The 22,727-nt window shown below is 35.4% G+C and overlaps 1 protein-coding gene across 3 annotated transcripts in view; it reads left to right on the top strand.

Annotated features, from left to right (window-relative positions):
- The window catches only part of didum (dilute class unconventional myosin), a 696,374-nt gene that overhangs the window by 435,154 nt on the left and 238,493 nt on the right, over positions 1-22,727 (top strand). For all 3 annotated transcript variants that reach the window (XM_090402302.1, XM_090402303.1, XM_090402304.1), the window contains 4 exons: positions 1,020-1,196; positions 7,524-7,629; positions 13,450-13,639; positions 19,957-20,077. In XM_090402302.1, coding sequence (XP_090258428.1) covers positions 1,020-1,196; positions 7,524-7,629; positions 13,450-13,639; positions 19,957-20,077 — 594 coding nt within the window. The remainder of the gene's footprint in view (positions 1-1,019; positions 1,197-7,523; positions 7,630-13,449; positions 13,640-19,956; positions 20,078-22,727) is intronic.

Genomic DNA, 22,727 nt, shown 5'->3' on the forward strand with positions numbered 1-22,727 from the left:
ATGACTTCTCCATTGCTTCCACCTTAGTATCACCACCTCTGGGTCTGGCTCCCACTGACGAGACCTCAATAAAGGTTGAAACTGGTCTGGGTAGTGGCCCTTCCCTTAATGCATAGCATTATACATGTCTGCAAGGAGATGTGCATAATGCATAGCACATCTCCCATAATGCATAGCACATGTCTGCAAGGAGATGTGCTATGCATTATGGGAGATACTAAGACAAGTAGTGATGAGAGCTTGGTCCGCTTTTACCATGAGTTGCCTCAGTCCTGAAGATACTTCAGACACAAACTTTGTTTGCTTATACTTGGATAAAGGATTAAACTAAATTTATTATAAGCCACATATTGTCTACTATGCACAGATTTGGATACCTAGTTTTCAAAGGTTGAAGAGATGTTGGAGAAGGTCCGGAGGCAATCGACCAAAATAGTTTCTGATACTTTCTGATCATATTCAACATTCTGACATGGAATGTTGAATATGAAGAAAGGTTGAAACCTGCAGTTGTCAGAGTCTAGTGGATAGAAAGAAGAGGGGGTGATATGATAGAGACATACAAGTTGGTAAGGGGTTGTTATAGGATCAGTGTTGAAGAGGTTTTTCATAAAATGGTGGGAGATTTGGGGAGAACAAGAGGTCATCCCTGGAAGCTGTATAAGGAGGGCATGAGCAGGGGAGCGAGAAGCAGGTTTTTTGTATGGAGAGTTGTGAATGATTGGATTGCATTGCCTGAGAACATCGTGGTGTCTGTAGAGAATTTGAGTGTGTTTAAGGCATGGTATGATCAGATGTGTGTATGACAAAAGGGACCTCCTAGATGAGTCTGTGACTCCATGGGGTTTTAGGATAATAGTAATAATTAATAATAATAATAAATTATTATCTGTGACTTTCACTGCAGAAAACATTGGATGTTTGATTAACCAAATTATTTATTAATTGCACCTTATAAAATATGCTTGATAGTTTCTTGTCGACCATAATATTCCAATATTTTTTTTTGTGTCTTACAGGGGGAAATGGAAGAAGAAACAAAAGAAGCAGTGGATATTTCTTTAGTACTGAAATTACAACAAAAATTAAAAACAGTGGAATCTGAAAAGGTTAGACTAGAGAAGAAGCTGGAAAATCTTGAAACAAAAGAAGAGGAATCTCCTAAAGGAGAAAAGTTTATTAGAGAATCCATCAGAGTGAGTTCTTGTCGGATATATTCCAGAGAATTATGTTGATCAGATACTGCTAGTTAATTATCCTTCTTCAGCTTTAATGTTCCTTGATTAGTTAATTTATTATTATTATGTTCAGCCCATACACAAGAGGTTGGTTAATCAACCTATAGTATGTTAGTACTGTATATGGGTAGTGGGTTGGGAAAGGAGAAACTTGTTTACATTTGATTTAAAAGCCTCTATATTGGAGAAGTCTCCAGAATACAACAGTAGCAGGGATGAATGAGGAGGTAAAGAAACTTGTTCTGTGGGTTTCAAGGTGTGCTGTGGAGGGATGTTGGGTGGCAGCCACATGTGTTCCAATGGACTTAGTAATGAGTGAGGGAATTATTGATGCTATTTCATATGAGCATCTGCCACGGAAATATTTATAAAATACACATATTGCAGAAACCAAGCTCCTGTACGAAAGTGGGTGGCATGAGTTAGTAAGAGATGGGTTATTAATCAATCTAATTGCCCTCCTCTGTATTGAGTTAAGCATTTCAAGAGAGTTCTTATGGCGGTGGGGGGGGGGGGACCCACTCCAAATGTGAAAGTAGTATTCAATAGCTGGGCATATTTTTGATTTGTATAAGGTTAGCAGCTGTTCAGAGGTGAAGTAATGTCTTGAGCGAAAGAGAAATCCTAGTTTTTTGGAAGCTGAGGAGACAACAGTTATGATGTGTTTATGCCAGGAGAAGCATGATGTCAGGGTGATTCCAAGAAGAGAAACCTCATCTTGTCTGGAAATTTCAGTGTTCTCAAAGGTAATACTAGGAGAAAATGTTTCAAAATTTTTGTGAGAAATAAGGCAGAACTAGGTTTTGCTGGTATTGATAAGGTTATCTGAACTCCATTGGAGAATGGCTTGACGATCAGAATTGAAAGCATTAGAGGTTAATGTTCTGTAGGTTGAGGTGATTCATGTAGAATAAGATTTATCAATGAAAGGGAAGAATGCAATGTACTGTCATCTGCAAAACTATGTATTGGGTTTGAGGTTAGCTGAAGTTAGTCATTCATATATAGAAGGAAGAGGGTTGGTAAGAGAACAGAACCTTGTGGAACCCCAGCATTAGTTGAATGGTGAGAGGATAACAAACCATCCATCATCACACATTGTGTGCATCCAGACAGATAGTTGGCAATCAAGGAAGTCCCAGGATAGACCAAATGATGGAAGTTTGCCTAGTAGGCCTTTGTACTCAACCCGATCAACTTTGGAGATATCCAGTGCAACCACTTGAGATTCACTAAGCTTCTTCTTGTCATTTGTCTAGAGATAGGTGAATTACTGTTCACTTCATATATATTCATTTACTGTCATAGTTTTAAATATTCAAAGTACATGTTTTGAATTTACATCCTATTTTCCTGATTGCCGATGATTATGGTAAATAATGCTCATCCATTGTGTAAGTTTCACATAGGTCTGATAATTTTGCACATTATCTATCTATTGTTATCAGTTTCACCATTCTTTTGGGCGGAATTTTGTTTTTGCTTACACAGTTGATAGTTGCCTAGATGTTTCAGAATGGGAAGAAACCATGTAATCTAATATGCTTCTTTCAAATCTCCAGATAAAATATCTTTTTTTTTAAGAAATCAAAGAACAGGCTTCAGTAAGATTTTTATGGTAATAGTAATGAAAAGCATAATTACACATGCTGAGTGTATCTAAAAATGAAAATCATGTATACAGTTAGTAATGAAATGATTTACTAAATGAATACTAGTGGTGGTAGTCAGCTGTAGATGGATTTGGTGTAGAGGATGAAGGTAGTTGCTGTTGGTGGAGAGAGACAGAGAGTTGTAGAGTAGGTGCCCTCCCTCGATGAGTCTTTAGACTCCCTAGAGGTGTTATGTAAAAATAATAGTAAATTTGCCTAACTTTTTCATGCCTCCTACAAAATAAACACTTGGCCACTGACCTACGTTGACATAGCTATAATACACTTACTACATGGCCTTGGCTATCTCATAAAATCCTGGATATTTTCAAAGCATTGCAGTATGTATATACATATGTAATAGTTATGGGTGTGTGATGATAGACAGTGGTTTGATGGGTAAGTTAATATCAACAGTTAAAAATAAAGCACATGATAACATAAGTTCCAAAGAAGTACAAACATTTATTCTATCTATTTCCAGCAATTGAAGCAGAGCAGTAACTTGTTTTGTTAATCTTTATATCATCATCTCCTGGAATTATGAAATTTTATCACTTCTACTGCTTTTTTGGTTAGCCTGTCTAGCTTTAGATAGAATAGAATAAGTACTGTTCATGAGCTTGCTGGTCACATTTCTCCTTATATACCATCCTCAGCATTTTATTCTTCTGTAGCTCATGCTTGTGGGCAGCTCATGTTAGGTGTCTTTCCCTTTTATTACAAACTATGCAAATTCTGCTCTTTCCATTTTTTCTGCTATTCTAGCTCACTTAGGAAACAAATCTTTGCTAAAGAAGTATCATATAACTGTTTTATTTAGTTATTCATATGGAGTCTCCTCCCTTTTCTCCTCCGTCCCTATTGGAGCAGGTTGAGCCCCCTCATGGAGGGTTAAGTATTTATGGCTGTAGATCCGTGTGTGTTCACGGGGCCAGTTTACCTGCTTGCGGGATGAAAAACCCCAGATGATCTGGGGGGGGGGAACCCTGCTGTCCACCCCCAAGATTGGCTAACTTGGCTATGGCTGAGGAAGATCCTTAAGCTCCTCACGTTGGCGACAGGAATCGAACCCAGGACACTCCTTCCCCAGGCATATGGTAGCGAAGCGCAAAGCCACTAGGCTAACCCCGCGGACACTGTTTTATGAGAGTTGTTCTTGTCTCTTTCACATAACTTAAATCCTGATAAAAAAAAGTTTCCTTGCATGATAACACAACTAGCAGATGAAATAAGTTCATGGGGGGGGGGGGCATGAAAAAGTGTTATTTGGAGATTCAAGAAATGTAAAATATGATTACTGCATCTTATTTTACATCTATTGTTGTTTGTGTGTGCATGCATAGAGGCAGTTCTTAAACTACCTATATGTACCTTAAATACAATCATTATGTTCTACAGGTAAGGAGAAACTTTTGTTAAACATATGGTCACAGCCACTTTGTTAATGAGATAGAAAACAGGAAGCACAAATAAAAAATTAATAAAAGAATGCAAATAACATTCTTGTAAATTCTGAAGTTTATTAGCTGAAACAGAACTGCATCTGGTCATGGTTCCATAAAAATAAACTTGGTTACTTATGATTCATTTAATGTGGCTTCTCTACTGGAATCCAGAAACCATTCAGTCAGTGCAATAGAAATATGGGAACACTTCAATACAGAAAAAGCAGCCATTGTCTGTACACTGCTATTGGGGTTCTTGCATATTACTCTTGATGTTTCTGTGCTACACGTTAAAGAATGAAAATAATATAGATTATATCATTCGATAAATTGACAGGTATTGAATGATATAATTCAATATCTGTCAGGTTCTGGAGGTTCTAAGACTGCAGTAACAGTCTTAGAACATCCCTGATATAAGAGAATTGCTTTGCCCTCTCTGCTACCTTGGAACTCTATCAGAGCTGAGAGTTAAAGAGCCTAGTCAGAGGTATTGCCAGTTCACTTGCACATTCTTGCAAAACCCAGGCTGATATCCCGTCTAATTCCACAGCTGTATTTACGTTGAGATTCTGCAATATCCTAAGAACCTCCAATTCAACCTATTCTGTTTCCACATTAGTCTCCATCACATATGTTACATCAATAACTTCACTTGGATGACATTCCCTTGCAAAGTGGTCATTCAATAACTCAACTATTTTATTTGCTTCTGTCACATCGTCACCATCAACATTCACTCATTAAAGTTAATCTTCCATAGTCATTCTTCCTCTTATTTGCCAAATAAAAGAACTCTTTGGGATTTCCTTTGGCCTGCTTGGCTAGATTCTTCTCGTAATCTTATTTTGTCTTCCTTATCATGCTGGTCACCTTTCTTGCCTATCCATGCTACTGTTCATGAGCTTGCTGGTCACATTTCTCCTTATATACCATCCTCAGCATTTTATTCTTCTGCAGCTCATGCTTGAAGATGTCACTCAACCATCTAACTCTTACCTGAATTACCCTCCTCACCTTAGATATGCAATTTAATATTATTTCCTCTAGATATCCCTTAAATAGTTCTGATGCATTACTATCATCCTCAGGTAATTATGACAAATGCACATTCAAGCTTCCTCCTATGCTTAATCACCTGCCTTATAATTCCACATATAACCCTTCTTGACAGAATATTCTTCATGCTTTACATGCTCTCATATCAAGACCTCATGGTCACTTTTGCCAAGTGGACACAATGTGGCCACTGTGGATAGCTCTTCTGATCCAGTACTTGCATCCCAACTCTCCTTCATCACATGTTGCCTCAAGTAATTATAGTAGGTATATAAATTCCATTTCCTTTCTGTCATGTGATCTTTCTTCCTTCCAGTCTGCATCTCCATAGTTGAAATCTCCCATAATAATCACTTGACCTGCACTCATTGTACTAATTGGCCGATGCATGTCTTCTGGATCATCCCTGAATTTCACAGGCCTATAGCATACAACCAACTATATATTTTGTCTTACTGGCTTTGATCTCACACCAGACTGCTTCAAATGAACAGCCACCCTCCCACCTATCTCCTATTCTTTTTGTCTGCAATTCATCCACTATCATCAGCAGTACCCCTATTCCCATCCTATCTTCTCTATCTTCCCTGAAAATTCTAACCCTTCAAATTCTATCCCTGTAATTACATCATTTGCTGTTAGCCAAGTTTCACTAATGGCTGTAACTTGGTGAGGTTGCACTAACCAGTGCCCAAAACTCCTTCCTCTTATTCCTAATACTTCTGGCATTAGTATATAGAAACTGGGCATCCCTTTAGGCCCCCCACCCACCTGTACTTCTTGAATTGACTACCCTATTCAGTATTTTTGCTTTCGAGACTAGATTGTGCACTTGGTCATTCTCACACTCGCTCACCTAATGGGCGCATTAATACATACTCATCTGCTTCCACCCTAATTTCTTAAGTTTTCCTGATTTTGCACTTCAGCATGCTTGATGAACAGAGATCTCTCTCTCTCTCTCTCTCTCTCTAGACACCTTAAACTAAAACTATTTAGATGCAGTCCATAAGCATTATACAAATCCTTCTTTCCTTCAAATACACAAATCTTACATCATTTTTTTGCACGACCTTTCCTATTGATTCTTTTGCTGTCACTGCTCTCCTCCTCCTCAATTTGCATCTGTCATAGTGTGGCAGGAGATTTACAGTCTTCACCTTCTCGATCTTCTAGCTCTTGTGCTCAGCACCTTTCCTAACCAAATAGCTAACATAGCTTCATTCAAAACTCATTGATGCTAAGATATACTAGTTAATCATATCTCTCTATATCTTTTGTGTTTGTCAGTCGCATGGTCTCTGCTCAGTTATCTGTTTTGACCTAGTCTTTTTCAAGCAAAGGACGACATCATTACTGGCTGAGCTAGTTGTGTGTACGTGCATACACATACAAGATGTTGATAATACTAGGCTTGAGGGCAATGAAAGTGCCAATCTCTGAGCCAATCTAAAATTAATTACAGTCTCCATTTCGTTAAATATATAAATCAGCTGTTAGCTATTAAGTCTCTGCAAATTGTTGTCACACCTTTGCCTGATTAAAGATTACCAGGTTCAGTGCTTTTTAGATTTTGTGTGATGGCATAGAGTAAGAAACCTATAGATTCATAGTTAAGTTACCTTCAGACTAATTTTTTTGAACCTTATTATCAAAGAAGCCACATCATTTGATGTATCTTAAAACAAATTAAGAGTCCTCTGACTCTTAAGAGGTTATTTTTTTCATCTCGATAGTTCGTCATTTTTACAAGTATTCATCAAAATGGTGTTTATACTAAACTTATACCATAATCTCCACTTCACTGTTGATATTCTGGATGTTTCTTTGTTCATTGCAATGGCTCATATTTTTGAAACAAGTCATTAATGTAACAGCAAAAAAAATATATATTGTTTTTGCTTATCCTTTATTTTAAATAAACTTAGTAACTATAAGACTAAAAAATTTCATATAAAATGATTTTATTATATTTCCTGTTGCATTTATATGTTAAAATATGAATCCATTATTAAGTAGATTTGATTCAAAATTTGAAGTATACTATGTTTTATAAACATGCATATATATTATTTTAGCTTCTTTTCTTTTTCTTTTCTTTTTAAATCTTTTGCCATCATATGCAGCTGCAAGATCTTGAAATGGAAAATTCCAAGTTGAAAGATGACATTAATAGGCTAAGACAAACTTTAGCAAAAGGAGATACTTCAAATCAGTCAAAAGAATTATTAGGTATGCGTACAGTTTACTTTTTATCACCTTTTAAATGTTGGTAAGAGATCATAAATGGTGAATAAAGTAAAATATGGTATGATAGCCCTTTTTTTTTTTTTTAAGCACCTATAGTAAGCTTGAGATGAGTTTTTGACTCCATAGAGGTAATATAATAAATGAACAGACTCTGCCTATGCCATTAACCTGCTTCAAAGTGAATAGAGCTCTCTTTTCAGGTAGTTAGATATGGTACTTTATGAAATGACAAAGGATTGGGCATAAGTGCTATTATTTCTCTAGATTTGTTACAACTCAAGTTTATTATTATTATGTGACACCTCCAAGAAGCCAAAAGACTCATCGAGGGAGAGCACCTACTCTACAACTTTCTGTCTCCACCACTTAATCCACCAACTACAGCAAACCATCATCAACTACACCATCTTCTGCCCACCATCACCACCAAGCTGTGTGGATTACAAACGATGTGGAGTGATATGTGCTCCTGCAACGTCTTTGGACTTCTTGAATATATCACATTATACATTATATAATGCATTATACGGAAATACACATGATAATGAATAACTACCTTAATGAGATAATAATTGTAGTAGGTACTAACAACTTACCTAGTGACAAGTTCAGTATGAGAGATGAAATGAAAGGGTTGTTGAAAGAAGCAGGAGTAAAGAGTAAGGAAGTGAAAATCATAAGCATATTACCTCAATATAACAAAAATGAATTAAGAAGAAGGGATATGATAGCAAATGATTCAATGCACAGGCTGTGTAGAAGGAATGGATGTGTGAAACGAGTTTGAGGAAAGATTGGACTTGTATAAGAGGGATGGCCTACACTTGAATACGTTGGGTATCAGGAGTCTTGAAAAACTAATAATTGGTATGAGACCTAATACAGAGAATCAGGGAAATTAAATTCTAATGGGAGGAATGGTGAGAATATGTGTGTAAGAGCAACGTTATGTAACTGTAAACGTGTGGACAGACTTATGTGTTCGTCGAACATGTTGTTTATTATTTTAAACGGATATTCACAGTTCTTCCTGAATTATATATTCACAGTGCGGATATTCACAGTTCTTCCTGTAAGGAAGAACTGTGAATATCCGCATCAGCGAACATAAACGATACATCCGGAATTATCATTATGGGAAGTCGGGCCTAGCAGACCATGCTCTGGATACCCCTGCACACAGGATCAACTGGAAAAACACAAAAGTACTACACAGAAACCCATATAAATCAGAGAGATTATTCTTAGAGGCGACAGAAGCCCTAAAACACACTCCAAATCTCAACAAATATGGCTGTATTAACTTGCCAAAGATCTGGGAGACAGTCATATTAAGAAAAAACTAGCACTTTTCTAGGACTCTAGTAATATATGATAGCGTTTTTTTTTTTTTTTTTTTTTTTTTTTCAGATAGAGGGCGCCAAAATCAGGACTCTAGTCTTTGTGTTGCTGCTACAATTTTGTTTAAGTACACCATGTTCTTTTAGTCTCGCGTATTGTGACAAACAGTGTTTTTGTGCTCTGAAGATGCTGGTTATAATACCAGCGAAATATCAGCATCAAGTTAATAAATTAATTATTTACTTAGTTTTTGTGTTCTATTATACCGTTAAAATAATAAACAACACGTTATGTAACTGTGTTAATGACGGTAATGGGCCTCATCATGGAAATAATCACAAGAGAACGATTTTGAGTTTGTGTTCGTCTGATTAGGACCCATCGAATGTATGCAAAGATATCTGCATATATGAGGCACTAGAGAAGAACAGAGATCTGCAAGTTTTCCAACTGTGTCACGCAGACTACAGACAAGAGCCTACAAAAGAATGTGCAGGTAGCTTATTATGTCTATACATGAATGCTAGGAGTATCAGAAACAAAGGGGGGGGTAGAGTTTGTTGCTTTGATCAATATGTTGCGTCCTTAGATTGTAGGCATTAGTGAGACCTGGCTATCAGAATCAGACACACTAGCTGGTATCAACTGTAAATGGTACAGTATTTTTAGGAAGGATAGACAGAAGAGGAGAGAGAAAAGTAGCTAATAATATCGGATAACTGGAATCCAGTTAGTGTTGAAACCTGTGATTGTAATACTAGTAATAGTTTTTCATGTGGTAGTGAGTTTGAAGCCATCTGGTGTGAGGTGGAACTAACAAGACCAAATACATATTGGGTTGTTGTTACAGACCTTGTGGATCAGTTGCTAGTGATGAAGAAATGCATCACCAAATAAAGACGATGGGCACAAGAAGAGTAATCATAATGGGGAACTTTATTTATCCAAACATTGATTGCGTAGCAGTAAAATCTCATGAGAAGAATGGAACTGAATTTATTGAGCTGTTGCGAGACAACTTTCTCAAGCAGCATGTAATAGAAAGAACTCAAGGTCAAAGAGCATTAGATTCAATTATGGTTGTCAGTGGGTGTTTCAGTTAAAGATGTAACTGAAAGACATAACTTTCTTCTGTTTGCTAGTGACTGCAGTCTACAAATTCTCAATCTGTACATTAATGATATTGGGAAGGATTTGACAGGCGACATACAGCTATTTGCTGATGATGCAAAGATAGGTAGGATAATCAGGAATGCAGCTAATATGCAATACTTGCAGAAAATGGATGTCAGTAAATGTAAAGTCATGCACTTTGGCATGATTAGATATCCAGTGTGGTATTATATTGGTGAAATCAAAATTGGTGACGAACACAAAATGAGCAAACTGAGAAAGTTGAACAATGGGCTCCCACAGGGCTCAGTATTAGCACCAATTTTACTCAACTTATATACATTTGATCTACTGACAACTAGGTCAAAAAAAATTTGCTTATGCTGATGACATAGCCTTGCCATCCAACACAAGAGCATTGAAGTAACAGAAGATGTTCTCACAAATGACCTTAGAACCATTGGGGAATACTTTCATAAATGGAGACAAACACCAAACCTCAATAAGACCGAGGTTAGCTCTTTTCACCTAAACACCAAATTGGCAAATAGGAAACTTCAGGTCAGCTTTAACAACACAATGCTGCAGCACCAAAATTTCCCTAAATATCTGGGTGTTACCCTGAACAGAACACTATCTTTCAAAAGACATCTGGAGAACTCTCTTTAAAGATCAGAACCTGTAATAACATCATACAAAAACTGTGTGGTTCTACATGGGGTTCTTCTGCTATTACCCGATACTCCACATTGGCCTTAGTCTTCCCTGTGGCAGAATATTGTTCACCAGTATGGCTAAACAGTCCTCATATCAAGAAAATCGACACACAAATAAATGAAGCAATGAGGACAATAACAGGTTGTGTCAAATCCACCCCCCTCTACTGGCTTCCAACATTGAGCAATATTGCACCACCTGAACTTAGCAGACAAAATGCTCTTGTAAAAGAATACAAAAAAATAAACAGCAATCCCCTGTTGCCGATACATGAAGACCTCCCATATATAAACATGAATTGCCTTAAATCCCGATGGTCTCCACTAATACTGGCTGAAGAACTACTCAATAGCAATTTCAATGTTAATTCAAAATGGCTAGAAACTTGGAAAGAAAAATTGCCACCAGACTTGAACAAGTATATCCTTCCCAACCAAAATCCGAAAGGGATTGAGCTTCCACGTCACCTACGGAAAAGCCTAAATAGGATACGCACAGGACATGGTATCTGTGCAGACCGCTTATACAAGTGGGGAAGATCACCTGCACCCCAATGTGACTGTGGGGCCATAAATCAAACCATCCGCCACATTGTGGAGAACTGCAGCATAAGCGCGTACCCTGGTGACCTGAGAGAATTTTTTGAGGCAGCTCCTTCAGCTCTTGATTGGCTATTCTGAACTAGACTTAAAATTTTAGACTTTTTTTTACCTGATATTTGTATATGTGCATTACTTGTTTCATTTTTATTGTCTGCACAAATATGTATTTATATATTCTGATGTCATGTGTCTTTATTATACCATACGCTAAATAAATAAATAAATTGGTGAAATTATTCTAGAAGAAACTGATCAGGGTAGGGTTCTTGGTTTGTTAGTAGATAGCAAGTTAAAGTTCAAGAGCCATGTAGCAAAGATTGCAAATACAACTCAAAAGTTAATTGCAATGCTGAAATGAACTTTATAAGGATGTCATTTTGCCTCTTTACAGAACCTTGATAAGATCTCACTTGGACTATTGTGCGCAGGTCTGGTCTCCTGGTTTCTGTTTTAATTTTGATACATTGGAGAGAGAGAGAGTGTGTGCAAAGGAGAGTGTTAAAAATAATATCAAGATTGTGGAATACTGATTATGAAGACAGATTGAGAATTTGTAGACCAAACAGGAGAAAGATGGGTGATATGATTGAGACTTTCAAACTTCTGAAAGGATCATACAGGATTTCAGTTGATGGAATTTTTCAATTTATGGAGGGTGGGGAAAGGACAAGCGGGCATCCTTGGAAGCCGAGAATGAATGCCGCTAAGAAGGGGATGAAATCTAGATATTTCTCTCAAAGAGTGGTGCATGATTGGAATGAATTGCCATTGGATGTTGTTTGTTTGTGTGTGTGCACATGTGTGTGCAAGCAGTGTAAATGAATTCAAGAACAAGTATATTAGCTGGTTGTGGCCTTCCTCGATGAGTCTCTGACTCCCTGGAGGTCTTTCTTAATAATAATAATAATATGGTCTCTGGTATGCTCATCAAGGAAATAGTGCTATGATTCTCTGTAGAAGACACCATGGTGAGAGTGGCTTCACAAATGAGCATTTGTGAAGTGAACCAAGGTCATTTTGGGAGGATTCCCCTCCCCCTTCTCAGTGTTTAATTTCTCTTTGACTTTTCATAGGTAAGCTGAGAGGACATTTTTTTGGCTGTGTGCAGCAAATTTACTCGCCATTTTCAGTATTTGTCTTCTCTTCTTCCACACACATACGCATACCACCAGATGCCCTTCTTCCATATCCTGGCAGAATAGCAGTAGCAAGATTTCTTAGCCAAACTACAATCCTCCTAAAGTGTCATCATTAGGTTTAGATCAGTATGCTAAATAATGAGATATTGTATTGTCTATGACAGTCATATTATCCTGATGACATCAGTCTTATTATGTGTTAGAAAAAAAATTACAAAAATGAATACCACTGCTTTTCTCTAGAGTCCAGACATTTTCACCGAATCCTCCACCACAACTTAATAAAGTAAGTGTTGTGAAATCCAAATCAGAAGATGACATTTGTGTTTCCATGTAGTTGGTATCTGGTTCCTCTGTGGATAGCTCAATACCTCATTCACCATCCTGTATTAGTTCTTTCTTAGGTAATCCTCTTATCTGAGGATATCCCCAGGGATGCAACATCTCCCACCAGCATAAAGATATGAATAGATTAAAGTAGACTTCTCTGCACTTGAGCATATCCTCATATGCTGAATTTCATAGTCATAGTTATCTGATCATGATTTGATCACTGTTTTTGATTTTTGGTTCCTATTTAGATACCATTAGTATTCTTCTTTGGCTATCCCAAGAAGATTATAGTCTACTGTTCAAGTCCCAAATTTTATTCATATATGATGCTTAAAAAAATTATGCATATAAGTTGCCATTTGGGTGGCACCTTCTAGTATGTATTTTGCAATCTTCAAATAGCTAACTGCATAAGATTGTATAATTTGTCACAATTTCTGTGACTTGCACCTGTCTGACATTTGGAAGGTTTATTTGTATGACATTATTCTGCTTTGTTTTATTAAATCTGTACTGTATTGCTAGTTGCAAAATTATATTATTTATGTAATTTACAGATCACTTTGATACATTACAAGAGGAACTTGAAAGAAGAAGAGAAGAATGTGTTCAGCTACGCACAATACTTGCTAATCGCAGTCTTGAAATGAAACCAACTGCTCAAGATGTATATGGTGGAAATTTAGATCTTATCAATGAAGATGGAGAGTTATTAATGGCTTTTGAAACTCAAAAGACTTTGATTAGGTAGGTTGCATTCCAAGTGTGAAAAACTAACAGTTTCTAAATTATGAAAATAAATAATGAAATTAATGCTAAGTGTTTAATTACACTAAACCTGTGAACATAAATAATTAACGCATACATTTGTATCTTACACATCTGTCGCAGAAATGTTGTAAGATTTTTGAATGCATCTGTTGGAAATTGTTTTCATTTACTTTATATATATATACATGACCTCTAAAATATAGCACACATTTCAGTGAACTGAATTCAAAACTGACTTTAAGATGAAAAAGTGAATCACTGATTTCGTATTCCTAAATGGATTTTTAAATTCAACGCTGATTAGGCAGGCTGCATTCCATTTTTAAATAACTAAGAATTTCCTAATTATGAGAATTATACATGAAACTGATAATAGTATTTAATTTCACTAGACTTGCAAGCATAAACAATTGCAACCACATACAATATATATCTTTATTCATGCCATTTGCCACATATATCATAGAACATGTGTTGCTCTAAGAATGTTGAATGTTCCTTGGGAAAATTGTTTTCAGTGATTTTATGTACTCAGTGTATTAAGATTCATTTCTATATGAATACAGCAATATTCATTTGATGATCGCTATAATCTGACAATCAAAATACATATATAGAAGAACAATTGTTGAAGTATGCTTTGTGATATTATTTGCATGTGCAAACCAGATGGATATAAATAAGCTTCCTTTTGGATTATTTTATTACAAATGAATACCTAATTACCCAGATTTCTTTCTGACGTGTCCTAGTTATGAAAATGGCCTGAACTTGGTTGTCAAAATAATTAGCGGTGTCATAGTACTTTCAAGCAGGAGGAATGGTGAATTTGCCTAGATTGTTATCTTAAGATCCACTCCTAAAACAAACATAATACTTCTTTTTTACAACATTAGAGGGCACAAATTAAGACTTTCCATCTTTTGTCCATTAAAATTTGAATTCTTTCACATACTCATTATTGTGTGTAAACTGTAGCATGTTGTTTTGTGCTCTGAAGATGCTGATTTGAAATCCAGCAAAATATAAGCCAGTTAATAAACATCTTTTTATAATTTAGTTTGTTTGATGTTGTAATGCCTTTCAAATAAGTTATGAGTAATGTCCAATATACCTATGCCTGTTTATTAGATTTCAAAAAGTACTTGCTTTGAACATTAAAATGACAATGAAAAATCAGAAATTGGACAATATGAAAATAAGTCATGATTAATTTTAAAACCTTCCAAAATTGTGAAAATTCTGTGGATCTGCCAAATAAAACTGTGTTGCTGTAATTAATAATGTGATGGCAGTTAAAATCTAAAGGAAAAGAAAAATTCTTACATGTAAAACATAGGATGACAAAAATAACTCACTTTTATCAAAATCAAAAATTATGCTTCAGCTTCCTCTGATGATTTCACTTTGAATGACCCATTGGCTTCTGTCACATAGGCATTACATCGCAACATAATCAAATACCATTCTTGGTGATATTGCCAGTTAAACAGTGCTTTCACTGCTTTCATCAAGAAATGAGGCCAAATATTAAAAAGTGAGCTACCGGAACAACCTGAAACTCTTCATAACTGATGATATGTGACATATTGTAAGTGATTACAGGTACTATCATTGTAAGAAACATCAATAGAAAGAGTTATAGCTATCAGAGGAGTTACAGAAATACAGTACCATGTCAATGTAATAATTTGTGTTACTAAGATGAAGAAGGATAAACAGATGAAAGGTGAGATACATCTAAATAATGAATTTCCCCTGATCACTGCTACTCATGCAGCAGTGATGAGGGGAAAAAAAAAAGGATATCAGTAACTATAGTATTCAACACTAAACATAGAAATATCCTAAGTGGCTCGTAGTTTCAGGTAATGTGATGTGGGCAGATTCAAAATTGGAAATTGAAAAATATGACTCTTTTTTATAGCCATAGTTTCACCAAATATATTAATAGTGAAGAAGAAGAGGAATTCTTTGGGTCATTAGTGAGGAGCAACTGATATAAAGAAAGGAAAAGTAAATTTCAGAAGGAATTCAGTTATGAGTATATTTACGTATTGGAAGTAGAAAAGGCTATTAGAAATCTGCATGTCAAAAGGCAGCTGGAATTGAGGATATCAACTAAAAATCCTCAAATATGGAAATTAGGAAATTTTCATTGGATGCATTGCATAATTCAGAATGCCTGGTCAGAAGGTTGAATACCAGATTATTGAAGAACTTTCAGTTCACCTATCTATAAAAAATGGAAATAAAACAATGTTTGAATTACTGAGGAATCTCCTTACTTAAGTTTGAATAAGATTTATGGAAGAATTCCTGCATAAGTGGAACTTGAGTAGAAGCTAAGGAAAAATAATACAAGAGAAATGCAGGTGAGAACAACCTGCATTCAGATGAAATCGGCATTGTGTAGATCAGATTTTTGCTTTATCAAGTAACCATGAAAGATGCCTCCTGGAGTTTACAGTCATGACTACATGTTGTTCTACTTATTTTCACTTTTTTTTTAATTAAAACACTTGCTTGAGCTTGCCTGTTTGACTAAATTGTTCTTTAAAGATTAATTATATCAATTATGCAAATTGTTTCACTTTTCATATCTGTGTTATGGTTTAATTAGTTCCATCATAATTTAATTTCTTAATTTCCTATACAAACAGTTATATTCCCTTACATACAAGACAGTATGTTGATCCCGTATGTCAATGCAGTATAACATGGTCTGAGTACCCTAATAGGTAGGAATCCCTGTAGTTTAAAGTTTAAAAAATAAGTGACCAGAAATAACCATCTAAAAAATTTATTTTTTTTATATTTAAAATTAACATAGCTTGCTTTAATTATATAATGAATAACCACTTTATCAACATGATATGGAACAAGAATCACCAAATCAACATGATGGGTGCTAAATGAGTAATTATCATGGGTGCCTAATTATCTTAACATTCATTGAGTAGTGGTGAAATCTAATGAGACAAATGAAGCCAAATTTATTGAACTGTTGCAGAATGACTTCCTCAAGCAGTATATGACAGAAGGAACTTGAGGTTAAAGAGTATTAGACCTGAATATAGGATCGGGGTGGAGGATTCAGTTAATGACAGTATTGTTCTGCCTCCAGTAGATGACAGTGATCATACTGCACAGATCTAGAAAATGGCTAAATATATGGATGTTCCATTCAGAAAAGGTTATACACTGAACTGTAAAGCATGAAAAGCATTTCAAAAATATTTAAAAATTAATGCAGTATCAGAATGTGCCCCTAAAGTTCAATGAATAAATAGAGTAGGAATGAAATAAATATGGGGTTTTATTAAGCAAGAGGTTCTTAAGAAAAAGATAATGAGAAAGGAGTACCATTGTTATATGGATGTCAGTGATGATAATTATAAGGTGCAGGCCAGAAGAATTACAAATATTCTATAGGAAGTCTGAGTAGGAAAAGAAACTTGCTCTGCAAACCAAAGACCCAAAAGAATTTTATCATTATACTTCAAGTAAAAAAAGAAGGAATAACTTGACTGAATACATTTGTTATGCAGATGACAGATGCAGAAGGGATTGTTCAACTAATGAGTGCCCATTATGCAAAAAAAAAGCTATCTTAATCCTTTCTTTTAGTGTTACACAGTGATCAGCATTCATATTTGAAATTATGGATTCTACAACCATGTTAAAATAACTCTTTTTATTATCCCGACGTTTCAATCTTCATATCAAGATCATCATCTAGAGCATACATAAATATACAAGACAAGCTGTGTTACATTTCAAACCGTAAGCGAGAAACAATGATTTGATCACATGCTACTCACTGGCATGACCTCTAGTGAAAAAAAAAAAAAAATTACATCAAGTTAGATTTAATTTATGATTACGTGAATAAACATTCTTGCTTACAGATGGTTTTCCTTCCAGTAACAGTGATGTCCTATTTCTATTATTACAATTGTTATTTTTGATTTAAAAAAAAATTATTTATAAATTACAACATGAATAAACATTTTTTCTTATAGATTTTTTTCCCCTTTAACAGTGATGTCCTATTTTTTATTATTAAAATTATTTTAGATTTAGGATCCTGGATTTTCTACAGTCCTATTTATAGTTGTTCTTAGAATCCTTCCTTTCTAAGAACAACTATAAACAGGACTGTAGAAAATTCAGAATCCTAAATCTAAAATAACAACTTTAATAATAAAAAATGGGACATCACTGTTAAAGGGGAAAAAAAAAATCTATAAGAAAGAATGTTTATTCATATTGTAATTTATAAATAATTTTTTTTTTTTTTAAATCAAAAATAACAATTGTAATAATAGAAATAGGACATCACTGTTACTGGAAGGGAAACCATCTGTAAGCAAGAATGTTTATTCATGTAATCATAAATTAAATCTAGCTGTATGTATTTTTTTTTTTTAATTTTTTTTTTTTTTCACTAGAGGTCATGCCGGTGAGTAGCATGTGATCAAATCATTGTTTCTCTAGCTTACGGTTTGAAATGTAATGCAGCTTGTCTTGTATATTTATGTATGCTCCAGATGATGATCTTGATATGAAGATCGAAACGTCGGGATAATAAAAAGAGTTATTTTAACACGGTTATAGAATCCATAATTTCAAATATGAAAAAAAGCTATCAACCTGGTGTATGCAACATGAAACTCAATGCAGCCTCTTCACCAATTGAAGAAAATTGGGTGTATGAGGAGGAGGCGAGAGTTGTGGCATAAACAGAATAAGAATTTAGCAAAAAAGATGGTCAGAAGCAGAAATGGGTTGACAGAAAATCTATAGTTTGCAAAGAACAGTATGGGTTTACTAAAGGAAGGTGATGTTTGAGTAACTTGCTTACATTTTATTATAATATTATGATTTTTGAGTTAGACCAAGGGAATGGATACACCATGATACTTTTGAAGTTTACAAAGGCTTTTGACAGGATACAGCATGGGAGGTTGTTGCATAAGTTGCAGGATATGGGTTTAACTAATACCATGTATAAGAGTATGGCTGACTAACATATATAAAAAGATCGTTGGGGGGGGGGGTGAGCACAAGATTTAAGGTGACCAGTGGTGTACCACAGAGATCAATCCATTTTTATTTAATCTTCACATTAATGACATTGGGAAGGATTTAATGGATGATGTACAGATGTTTGCTGATGAGGCAAAGATAATTATCTTTGCATTATCTGATTATAATCAGATGTGACTATTATTCAGCACTTGCTTCTAATGATTTGAATAGGCTCAAATTGTGGGCATGTGAAAAAGGGCCATGATAATTGTTAAGTTATGCATTCAGTGTAATGAGATATCCAGTAGTGTATTATATTGGTGGGATTATGCTAGAAGAAACTGATCAGGGTAGTGATCTTGGAGTTTCAGTAGATAGAGAAAGTTAGAATTCAAGTTCATATAGCAAAGATGGTGAATACAACTGAGAGGATAATTGCAATGCTGAAATGAGCATTGTAAGGATAAGGAAATTATTTTGCCTCTTTACAAGGCCTTAATGCAACTTCACCTGAACTATGATGGTGGTGGGCATAGCAGGTTTCCTGGTTTTTGTGATGGAGATGATGCAAATAGAGAGAGTGCAAAAAGAATGTTCAATATGATTTCAGGACTGATGAATATAGATTATTGACAGATTGAGATATGGACAACAGACACTAGCAAATAGGAGAAAGAGGAGTGATATGATAAAGACCTTCAAACTTCTGAATGGGTCATATAAGATACCAGTAGATAGAAGTTTAATTTTATGGAATGAGAACTAGATTTTTTTCTCATGGAGTGGTGTGTGATTGGAATGGCTTGCCTTTGGAGGTAGTGAGTGCCTACAATGTTGAATTCAAGAAAGATATTACAGTTGGTATGAATGATATGTAGCCTTCCTCAATTACCAGAACTCCAGGGATATCTCTGATAATAGTAATAATAATAATAATAATAGTTAATAACATGACAAAGGCAGCTATACAGCAGTTGTTAATTAGGAAAGCTCATACAAAAATACATCTTGGCTAAGTGTGTTATAAAAAATAAAATGAATGAAATCATTTTCATTCGTGTTTAGTACTTTAAAGTTCATCTCTTTGTCTAAGGAGAGAAAAGGAAAAGTTCAAATTTATTGTTCACTGTTACGAAACATCATAAACTTCCTGTGGTGTGAATGAAAATATGGTTAAATGGCAAATTATGATTGTGATCACTAACATAAAATGCAGAACGTATTGTTTCTTTATTGACAGATTTGTTTGTATATTCTAGGCAGCTTGAAGCAGAACTTCAAGCAGAAAAAATAAAAGCAGGTAGTGTGGAACAAGAGTTGCGTCATGAAATCAAGAAACTTCAAGAAGACAATGACAGACAACAGAAACTTTTAAGTCAAGTAAGGCTAATTTTCTTTTATATTGTTAATACAAAAACATTATGTAAAAATGAGATATCTGATCTTTCAGTTAACTTTGTTGAGAATTGGAGCATGTTGTGCATATTTAAGCAATTTTTGTTAGTTAGTTCATTATTTAACATAGTTCATTTTTTAACATATTTAATTTATCGTAACTTGAAACAGAACACAGCAACACATGGTATACATGAATTTAATGTTATAACACTCAAATACCAATCCACTTGTTAGGTGTACAAGGTGTGGCTATTAAATTACGAGACAAGGCACAATGTGAATCCTGTATTTGTAGCAGTGGGATGCGATTGCGCCATGAATGAACTTGAAGGTTCTAGAAGCAGTTAAGATAAACATTGTTTGCTGTCGCTCATAGTTAGTCTGTAGGCAGTTATAAAAGAAACATGTGGTCACTTTGCCGGAATAATGTCTGACGTTAAACTCGAGCAGTGCATTAATCTCAAATTCCTTGTGAAATTGAAGAAATCGCTGACCAAGTGTTTGAAACTGTTGCAGGAGGTGTACGGTGATAATATAATGTCACTTGTGCAAATGTTAGAATGGCACAAACGCTTTGCTAAAGGTCGAGAAAACGAAGATGATGAATGACCAGGTCGCTGTATCATGGCAGCAACCGAACAAAATGTTGCGAAAATTAATGAAATTGTCTGGCAATTGCTGATTAAGCATTCGGATGATACCAGACATGGTGCACATTTATAAGGAGACTGTATGACAAATTTTGCATGAGCAATTGAACATGAACAAAGTCTGTGCCAAAATGGTTCCCAAAAACTTGTGTCAGGAACAGAAAGATCTCCGGAAACAAATTTGCACTAACATCATGGAACGCTGACAGTGGGGCCAGACTTGCTGGAGAACATCATCCCATGTGATGAGATGTGGATTTTCCAGTACGATCCAGAAACAAAGAGACAATCAATGCACTGGAAAACTCCCACGTCACCAAGAATGAAAAAAGCAAGAATGAGCAAGTCAAAACTTGAATGCAATGCTGATCGTTTTTTTTTTTTATATCAGTGGCATGATAATGGTTGATAGGTACCAGAGAATCAGACAGTTAACCAACATTATTGTCATCTTGAGGTTCTGGCCAAACTGAGAGAACAAGTGAGGAAGTAGAGACCTAATCTGTGGAAGAACAATGCTGGATTCTCCATCAGGACAAAGTCCAGCCCACAGTGCACTGTCTGTAAAGCATTATCTGGCTGATAAGAAGATCCCAGTGTTGGACCATACACCTTACTCGCCGGACATAGCTCCATGCGACTTTTATCTTTTTCCAAAGTTGAAATCTGCATTAAAGGGCACTGACTGCATTTTCAGTCAGTGGATGAGGTCAAGGAGAAAACAGCAGCATTACTGAAGCAGATAACACCTGATGACTTGCAGCACTGATTCCAACAATGGAAAATTCATATGCAATAGTGTATGGATAGAGGAGGGGAGTATGTTGAAGGGGATAACAATTAAGTTGTACAATTGTAATAATAAACCACATTTTTGCAACCAGTCTCATTATTTAATAGCAATTCCTCATATTTAGCAAATTGTAAACTATCTATTAGATTTATTTTTGCATTCTCTGGCTAAAGATTTTGTCCAAATTCAGTATTTAAGATCTTTACTGAAATATTTACTAAAATAAAGAGCCAAAAGGCTTCACTTCTGTGATGCAAAATTATATAAATTAAGTGGATATTAAATCCAACATTATTTCAAAGCCAAATACAGAAACTATAAAAGTTTCGTGCCCGAATATAGTTAGAAACTATAAAGGTTTTGGCGCAGTTTGACAGGGATACACTCTCCGCCATACTACTAGTTGTCCCAGCCAAATGATAGGAAGCACGATCGCTAGTAAACATCTTTTGTTTGTTTGATAAGGTTTCACTAGTGTGACAACTGTTTCAAATGCATTGGTTTTCGTCAGAGACTAGGCAGAAGCCTAAGAGAGCAAAAATTCTCATTTCTAAGGAACTCGAAGCATGGGAGAGATGTATTTTCCATAAGCGAACTCTCGGTCAGTGCGTAACCTATTCACTAAAGTATTTACTAAAATAAAGAGCCAAAGGCTTCACTTCCGTGATGCAAAATTATATAAATTAAGTGGATATTAAATCCAACATTATTTCAAAGCCGAATACAGAAACTATAAAAGTTTCGTGCTGAATATAGTTAGAAACTATAAAAGTTTCGCCGAAGTTTGACCAGAGAGCTTACTGGGATACACCCGCCGCCATACAAAACCAATGACGAAAACCAATGAGTTTGAAACAGCTGTCAGGCTAGTGAAACCTTATCAAATAAACAATAGGAGGCAAATATACAGACACTTCCTACTGATCGTGCTTCCTATCGTTTGGCTGGGGCAACTCATGGTATGGCGGCGAGTGTTTCCCCATAAGCTCTCTGGTCAAACTTCGCCGAAACTTTTATAGTTTTTGTATTCAGCTTTGAAATAACGTTTGGATATAATATCCACTTAATTTATATAATCTTTACTGAAATGTATTGAGCCACCTCAATTTTGGTTTCAAATGGACCATTTTAGTGATAAAATTTAGCAGAATGATATGAAATGGTGTAATGTAATAACTTCATCCTAACT

The sequence above is a fragment of the Typopeltis vanoorti genome, chromosome 13, assembly GCF_054136105.1.
Source record: "Typopeltis vanoorti isolate ZY-2024b chromosome 13, IOZ_Tvanoo_1.0, whole genome shotgun sequence".
Lineage (NCBI taxonomy): Eukaryota > Metazoa > Arthropoda > Arachnida > Uropygi > Thelyphonidae > Typopeltis > Typopeltis vanoorti.